This window comes from Vicia villosa, unplaced genomic scaffold (genome assembly GCF_029867415.1).
Source record: "Vicia villosa cultivar HV-30 ecotype Madison, WI unplaced genomic scaffold, Vvil1.0 ctg.000146F_1_1, whole genome shotgun sequence".
Lineage (NCBI taxonomy): Eukaryota > Viridiplantae > Streptophyta > Magnoliopsida > Fabales > Fabaceae > Vicia > Vicia villosa.
In genome coordinates, this window is record NW_026705038.1 from 293562 (window position 1) to 302558 (window position 8997).

The window sequence follows — 8997 nt, forward strand, 5'->3', positions numbered from 1 at the left end:
CGCTGCCTAATTTATCACCATGGTCACACGCCCGTGGTGGAAAACATCATGCTTACAATCACACGTTACCTAACAAAATACATATAATTGTCATTATATGTGTTTCACAACCGTGTCATATGTGTTTTCGGTAGTAGGGTAGATGCAATGGTCTTACATTTTAACCTTATTCACGAGGAATATCTCATATAAGAATGCATGGTTGATTGACGCTCAGACTAACTAGTTAGTTAGTCAATTACTTGAAGGGCCTATCTATATCAAACAACTTCAAGTTAAATAAAATAGCTAGGGTTGACAATGAACTGAACCAACTCGAAAATATTTCAGAACTCAGTTCGACAGTCGTTGAACTAGTTTCATGAACCAAATGAGCTTAATATGAGCTAAAAATTAAGTTCATTAACTAAATGAGCTGAACTTGATTTATACATAGTTCGACTCGTTAGATTCATGAGTCAACTTGATTTGCTTTAAATCTTACCCCTATATTTTCTTTTAATCCAACGATTTTAATTGATATTTTATATTCTTAAGTGAGCAAAATATTTCTGAAAATAATTATACAAATAAAATCAACATTGTATAAATTCCAATTTTATAACTTTTATTTTATTTTCATATTTTTTATTTTAAAAAATATTAATTTAAAATGTCAAATATATATAAAAAATAAACTTAAAAAAATGACTTTTAAGTTCGTGAAGCAAGCGAGTTGAACCTAACGAGTTGAATTGAGTTGTTCGTGAACTTCTACCGAGTCGAGTTTGAGCTGAAAAAATTCGTGATAAACTCGAACCGATATTTGAGCTGAATCAATTCTTAACGAGTCGAGCCGAACTGAGCTGAAGCGAGTTCGACTCGACTCATTTCCTGCCGTAAAAAGAGCACACAAACAACATGATGATAAGCGATAACTTATAAAGATAAGGGTTAATTGTGCTCTCTCAAGGTATTTAGGAAAAATAAATTCTTTTAAGGCCATGGGTAAAGTTCATTAAGGACTTTGTGGATTCCACAAAGTTGGTCATATGATGAAATGGTTTATATATATCCTTGGATGTAATTGGTTAACCATAATGGTTAACTTCTTTTAGTATACTAAAGGATGTGAAACATGTCAGTTGTATCGTCTAATATAAATAACATTAGTCGAGTTCGTGTATCCGATAGTAAAGATTACATTTAAACATATTCACAACTCAAAACACGACTATGCACCATTTATCAAACAAAACATAAAATATTTAAAAGTCAAATACGAGCATTAATATGTAAATAGATAACCAAGAATAAAAGAAATAAATTAATGCAAACTTTTAAAATTTCACGGTCAAAGATGAGCTTTCCATCCCATTTCAATCATCGTCTTCCATTCTTTATATATTTCCATGTCATGGTTTATTTACTTTCGCTGCCATCATCATAATGTAAACCATCATTATTACTAACACCAGATGATTATATAGAGTTCACCATAGCAACAAAGTTTAGTTTCCCCGACCAAAAAGTTATGTTTGCAAGCCATGTCAAATGCTCTTCGTAAGGCTGCGAGTGCATATAGGATACTCTCTAGATATGGGATCCTAAATCTACATTGGAAACTTATACATAGAGTAATGCATGGAAACAAAAGTCCATATGTTGGGTGTCAACAATTGCATCATTTAGAAAAGATGGCCCTGAATGAGGATCTTAATTTGCATAGTTAAGACCAACAATGCATGTGAAGTAGGTGGTTCTAATTAAGATTGAAAAAAATTGGCTTGAGATGTCTATTTTTTCTTCCACAACACTTTGTAAAGTTTAGCCACATAACTACCAAAAATATATCAAGAGATAAACATATGAACTTGTGACGATATGATGACAATTTCTCTATTACACATCCATATAATTAGTGTAGAAAAGGATAATAGTCTCTTCAAACGTGACCTTGAATTTTGAGTTGAAGGTACAATAGTGTACGTCTCATTTACGATGAATCAAGCCACATCCACATATTTTTCTTTAAGGACGTATCAAAGCCAAGTATCATGATTCAAACGAGGTTGTATAAATAGATTTTTGGTTGGATATTTTTCCGTTCAAGAGCTAAAATTATTGGTGCAAATCCTTAATGCGGTGGTAGTTTAGATCTCTAATGTAATTGTGCAAGGGTATACCTACAAGATTAACACTCCAACGCCCGAGTCAATGAGTAAATGAAGAATGGTAAAAAGAATTGTAATTAAAATCATATCTTAGACTGCACACGTGCTGACTTATTTATTATGGATGATAATTGAACTTTCTTCACATTAGGCCTATGATCGACTCAAAATAGTTGTCCATAAGGATTATTATGGTGTGACAAATGAAAAGCCTTCTAACAGAACTAGATAAGGCTCTCTATGTCAGGATTATTGTATTAAAAAGTGGAAGAGATTTAGAGAATCAACGCATTAAATATTAAATATCAGTCTCATCATTAAAATATTTTACATAATTTTCTTACATTGTCTATACATATTTCTTTTTGTCTTTATAAAAAAACAATGCACTTTTACTAAATAAATTTATTAATTATTGACGTGTTTTCAATCTCATATGTGAATATAATACCATAAGAATAGTGTACAAAATTTTAATTAAAGAAATTATTTAAAAATACCTAATTGGTATTTTTTTCTTTTGTTAAAATCGCATTTATGGTAAAAAGGAGGGAGTAATGTCACAAGCGTAGAGTCACCCGTAGAGGATCACCACCCTTCTCAACTAATACAGTAACGAATTTTGTCATGTTTCATAAAAAGCTCCGCTGAGAAAAATTACAAAAATTCATAAAAGCGAGAAAAGATTGTTTCCATTATTATATTATATTCATTCTTATTTTTTCTTCATCGCCGTTGGTGCAAAAATCAAAGAACTCACAGTCTTCGTTTTCTAGGGTTTTGCTTCTCCAATGGCCGCTTCTTCTCTTCTCAGATCCGCGATCGTTTCTTCACATTACTCCTCCAATCGCTCTCAGGTATCCTAATGCACCGCAGATTCTCACGTTTTCTTCGTTATTTACATTTTCATGAAAAACATGTTGAGTTTCAGTTCATTCTCTATTGTTATTTATGCTTAGTTTTGGATTTGGTTACTCTGAATAACATAACAGCACATTTTTTGATCTCTGTAGCACGAATACTTGTGATTTAATTTATTCATTTTTTAAAATTATTATCGATCTCACCGTATCAGTGTCGTGTTCGGAGTGTCCGTACTTTGTAGTTTTCCATTCTTACACGTTCTTCATTTTTTCCTGCATTTTATTGTATTGGAAAGCAAAAGAAAACTTTGAGCTGTGATTTGACTTGTTTTGATTCATTTTCTCATGTTTTACTTATTATTTTTATTAGTTCTCGAAATATAAACTTACTTTTGGATTTGGTGATAACCTGTGTTTAGTTTGAGGAAGTGAAAATCTATGTTTGGTTACTCAGTAAACAGAGCTGGAGAAAGCATTGTAATATTTTCTTTTGGTTTAAATAAAATTTTAATCCTGTAATGTGTAATTTTCCAGTTTTAGTCCCTACAAATATGTCATAAACATTGATATATGTGATTCAGGTTGGAATTGGTTGGGATAATACGTGCAGCATATTGATATTAGGTGGTAGATATGAAATCAATTTTATTTTAATCATTGTAATGTTAATCCAGAACCTATGTAGCTTACATTGTAGAAAAAAAAATCAGAACAGAAGTTTGTATTGTGGAGAGACTATTTCCTATGTTTCGGGGATTAAAAACAATATAATTTTTTGGATGCTAATACTGAAAGAAGTGTATGTTACACAGTCTAATGAAGTTAATTAAGCTTACTTTTTGAAACCACTTTTGATGGGATGTTCGTATAGATTATCTGAAAGACGCCGAGGAAGTTTTTCTGCTGTTGAAAATCCTTGACTGATATGAAGAGTTTAAATATAATAGATTACTCATAGATTTCGTATATAGCATCATTTCAGGGCTGGTACAGTTAGAATTTTATTTTATGCATGTAAAGTTTTATTAATGTGTCTTTATGTATGATTCAGGTACTTCACAATGCTTCAAGTGTTGGTTCAAATTCTATGAGGTTGCAAAACAGCGTATTTGGAACTTCATTTCCATGTGATTCATTAGTCTTACAGTTGAGTTACCCAGAATTTTTAATGAGTGCCCTTATTTTCTCTCCATTGCTTGTTTCTGTTATTTTGATAATATGTTATTTTATTATTATTTCCTGATGTATTGTTGAAAACGCTCAGGAACTGCAATGCCCGGTGCATTCAGCCTATCAGGGCTACAGCAACGGAAATCCCTCTCCCTGTACAAAGTCAGTATAATACAATTATTTCGTCTGAATTAGGGTGATTTACATGCAATTTCATGATTCTTACATGTTGTTGGTCTTGTCTGTTTAGAATCAAGCAGCACTGGGAAGACAAGAGTTGGAATAAATGGTAACTTTCTTGTTATGAGTTCTCTTATAGGTTTCTTTATTCTTGTATATACTCGCCGAATTGAATTTTGTTAGACACTTTCAATTTTGTGCAAACACTTGTAAACCATGAAAGATTACAAACTCTGTTTTCATTCAAGTCTTAGGATGTAATGGTTACTTTACTTTTGAAATACATATCTTGAATTGATAAATTTTCTCTTGAAAGCTGATGTTTTTTGATGTGGAGTTCATACGTACTCTTGTTGGATTAGCTGTACTATTGCAATGTAACTGCTGTGATTTGTAAAATTGTGACCTGCTTAAGTTTTTTGTTTATATTCCTGGGACCGTAAAAGTGATTCTGTGTTACAACTCTATTTTAAAGTTTTTCTTAACATTTAAAAATAAAAACAGTAAAACAATCTTTTTTTTATTTAATATTTGTCCTCTTAATAAAACTTGCTTGGTTCTTATTAGTTTTTTTTAACACATCTTTAATTGTATTTAGTTTTCTAAAAAGTGCAGACAGGTTTTAAGTTATGACTAAAAGACAACTTAATATTTCATGTTATATTTTAATTTGGTCTTAGGAACATGCCAATCAGTGCACAAACATTGAATAACTGTCAAAGGGTGCCATTTATAAATGTAGTTATGTAACAGGTGTAAATTTTGTTACAAAGCATGGAATATATTATATATCCTTAGAAACTTTCAACTTGTGTTGAGAAAAACATCTTTTATGCCATGTGCAGGTTTTGGTAGAATTGGAAGGTTGGTGTTACGTGTAGCTACTTCACGGGATGATATTGATGTTGTTGCAATTAATGATCCTTTTATTGATGCTAAGTATATGGTATGCATATGCAATTACATTAATGGTTGTGCTTATGAGATATGCTAGAAGTTTGGTTGCCGTACTGATTAAAGACTGTTAAACCTATGTCTACTTGCTTGTGTTTGTATATATTCACGTGGTAATGATGGTAAATAGATATATACATACGTCTCAATTACTTTTTTGTTTTTTCCCCTTTTGTTTCGAGTTTCCACACTCCTATAACATAATTCTCATGTTACTGTTTTAGATTTAAACTTATATTCAAACAATTTTGCTCTGATCGTTAGACATGTTGGCAATAGGCAGAAACATGTTTTGTGTTGTATATATGATGCTGATGCTGATGCTGATTCAGTTTGAATGTTCTGCAGCTGTAGTCTATGCTGTTTTATGCCTTTCACCTTTTCTAGTGTTGTATTTTTACTAAACTTGATGTTTTTGATTATATATTTTTTCATCTGAAGCCTTCTCTAATCCTTAGAAAGATTCAATTATCTGTCTGGTTATGATTCTTTTTTTAGTTTTAATTTGTTTAATTTTAGGGTGGTTAAAGCTTGGGTGTTAACCATTTTTTTTGCATTGAGATTTCAGCTCAGTACATGCCATGAGGATATATATTCTAAAACATGAAAATAAATAGGCGTGTATTGTTGTTCACTTCATCTCCAACTTTTTTAAAGAATTCATCTGTTGTTTCTTAATTTTCTTTATATTATTTTTTAATTCAGTTATGGTAGTGTACTAGGTTGTTATTTTCTATATTTTATTCTTTCTTTGTGGTACTCTTGTTATATTTGTGTGTACATTTTGCTTTATTGTTTTATCTTTGATCTTTCAGGCTTACATGTTCAAGTATGATTCTACTCATGGACCATTCAAGGGAACTATTAAGGTTTTGGATGACACTACTTTGGAAATTAATGGGAAGCAGGTTAAAGTTGTGAGCAACAGGTATCTTTAGTTGAGATCTGATAATTGAAATTGATTTTACACGTATATGTTACTGGTTGACAATATTTCTGGCAGGGTTATAGAGCTATAAGAAAATTGGTTAATCATGTATACATTTTTTCCTGTTCTCAGAGATCCTGCAGAGATCCCTTGGGGTGATTTTGGTGCTGACTATGTCATAGAGTCTTCAGGAGTTTTTACAACATTAGAGAAAGCTTCATCACATTTGAAGGTTGCTATATTCACTTACCCGTGCATTTAGTGTTTTCTATCTCCTCCCTTGCTTTACTCTTGCCACCTTCAAATCTTAATATAAGCTTTATCTTTTTCCACTATAGGCTGGTGCCAAGAAAATTATAATATCAGCTCCATCTGCTGATGCACCAATGTTTGTGGTAGGAGTGAACGAGAAGACATACAAGCCCAACATGGACATTGTTTCTAATGCAAGCTGTACAACGAATTGTCTTGCTCCTCTTGCCAAGGTTTGATCATATTATGGAATGCCAACTTTGTTGACTGTAACTTTTTCTCCGTTCTTCAACTTTCCCACAGTTCATATTGATCTTTAATTATTTTCTTCCAAGATATATCCAAGAATTGTTTATTTTAATTTTTTTTTTTGCGGAGTGTGGTAAAGTATTAAAATTAAAACTAATAGGATCATGAAGTTCATACACAATTGATTCATCATCAAGTTTTTTTAGTAATATCTCTACTAACAAACAAATCAAACCATTGAGAGAAGTGAACTTAATAGAATTAGTGCTCTGATCTCTCTGTATCAACATAAGCCTTTAGCTCAAGAATTAGTCAACTCGATGCTACCCCTTCATTTGTTCCTTATTTCCTTATAAGAATTTTGCATACATCTAATTCTTATATAAACTATTCATTAGGTGGTTCACGAGGAGTTTGGTATCATTGAGGGTTTGATGACAACTGTGCATGCCACAACAGGTCTGTTGCACATTTGCCAGTTAAAGCTTCTGTTTTTTTTTCCTTTTTCTTTTTCTCTTTTGGATAAACCATAACTTTTCATACTCACAAGTGACATTGTTAATATCTAACTATCCTCTACTTTTCTCAGCAACACAAAAGACCGTAGATGGTCCTTCAATGAAGGATTGGAGAGGGGGAAGAGGTGCAGCTCAAAATATAATTCCAAGTTCAACTGGTGCTGCAAAAGTAAGAGATGAACGTCCTTAGGAGTTTCTATACTTACCATATACGTTTATTAAATTAGTTTTGCATTTTGTGAAATCCCAGGCTGTTGGAAAAGTTCTTCCTGAGCTAAATGGAAAACTCACTGGAATGGCCTTTCGTGTTCCTACTCCTAATGTTTCTGTTGTGGACTTAACCTGCCGGCTTCAAAAGAATGCTTCCTATGAAGATGTTAAAGCAGCAATAAAGTATGTCTCTTGCTTTTCTGCTCCGGCTTATATCCTCTCCTGTTGAGTTGTTTTGTACTAACCATCATTTTTTTTTCTATTACTTTGTTATTGAAAAAAATGAAGGCGTGCTTCAGAGGGACAATTGAAGGGAATTCTTGGATACACAGATGAGGATGTTGTCTCTAATGACTTTGTTGGCGATTCAAGGTAAAGTAAATGTTGCTGTATTTCAAATTTATATCACTATCAGCATCTTCAAGAGGACAGGCTCTTCTGCCTTTTATCTAGTATACATGCCAAAATCTGGTATTATGCACATTTTGAGTTTCATTTACAAATGAATTAGATTTATATTATTTTTGTTGAAAAGTGAGATGCTCAAACCAGATTTTGATTTTTTCATAAAAAACTAAACGTTATGTATCTCGCACTTCTATAATCCTATTAATTGCAGTTTTTTCTGTTGTGTTGGGATATGTTTGTTTGCCAAGTAAGCGTTTTAATCTAAATGTATTTCAAATTATCAGGTCGAGTATCTTTGATGCTAAGGCTGGGATTGGGCTTAGCAAGTCCTTTGTGAAGCTGGTCTCATGGTATGACAACGAGTGGGGTTATAGGTATGTGTATATGTAACTATGACTAAAACTTTTCATAGGCTTGTGCATACACATCTTTAAAGTCACAATTTCGACTGCATCACCCACATTTTCCCCACAACTGCAATTTAAAGCCATGCACATAGGGCAATTTTCCAAACTGAACTTTTTGCTCATTTTTAAAATTGTTTCCATTGCAGCAACCGAGTATTGGACCTTGTAGGGCACATGGCATTGGTTGGAGCCCACAATTAAATACCAATAGCAACTCTTATCGAGTAGTGTCTTGTTGGTGTTGCAATTCTGATATTTTCTTGAGTTAGGTTAAAAATTTGTAGCTGCATAGGTTCTCAGATTTTGATTTTTGATATTTAAAAGATTGCAGACATATCTGGAACCCCTCTAACAGAGGAAGAAATAGATGACCACATCGTATGCATTGAGAATAAAATAAAAAGGACATTGTCCTGTTACCTGTTTTGAATTCATCTTCATATATCGTGTAATTTTAATATCTTTTAGAATGCTTGCGTGAGATGTGTTCATTGACGCAGACTGTTTGTTATATGTAGAAAAGCACCACTTAAGAACAATCCAGTAAAAAAATCATGAGTCCTAATTATTTATAGAGGAATGCTATTTAGTACGAAAACATTTGAATAAGAAACACAAGAATGTACATGTGTCATTAATTTAGTGGATAGTTTTAAATTTATTTTTAATTTAATTTTCTTTTTAATAGGAATCATGGGGTTATGA

The 8997-nt window shown here is 32.3% G+C and overlaps 1 protein-coding gene across 1 annotated transcript; it reads left to right on the top strand.

Annotated features, from left to right (window-relative positions):
• The first annotated feature begins 2796 nt into the window (after nt 1–2796).
• Nucleotides 2797–8732, top strand: LOC131624650 (glyceraldehyde-3-phosphate dehydrogenase GAPCP1, chloroplastic-like). The gene is made up of 14 exons (XM_058895588.1): nt 2797–3010; nt 4068–4162; nt 4281–4348; nt 4437–4475; nt 5212–5312; nt 6136–6248; nt 6381–6480; nt 6587–6733; nt 7148–7208; nt 7339–7436; nt 7518–7660; nt 7766–7849; nt 8170–8259; nt 8439–8732. Exons 1-14 carry the CDS (start codon nt 2945–2947, stop codon nt 8491–8493), a joined length of 1260 nt encoding a protein of 419 aa, XP_058751571.1. The 5' UTR covers nt 2797–2944; the 3' UTR covers nt 8494–8732.
• The last annotated feature ends 265 nt before the right edge of the window (nt 8733–8997 follow it).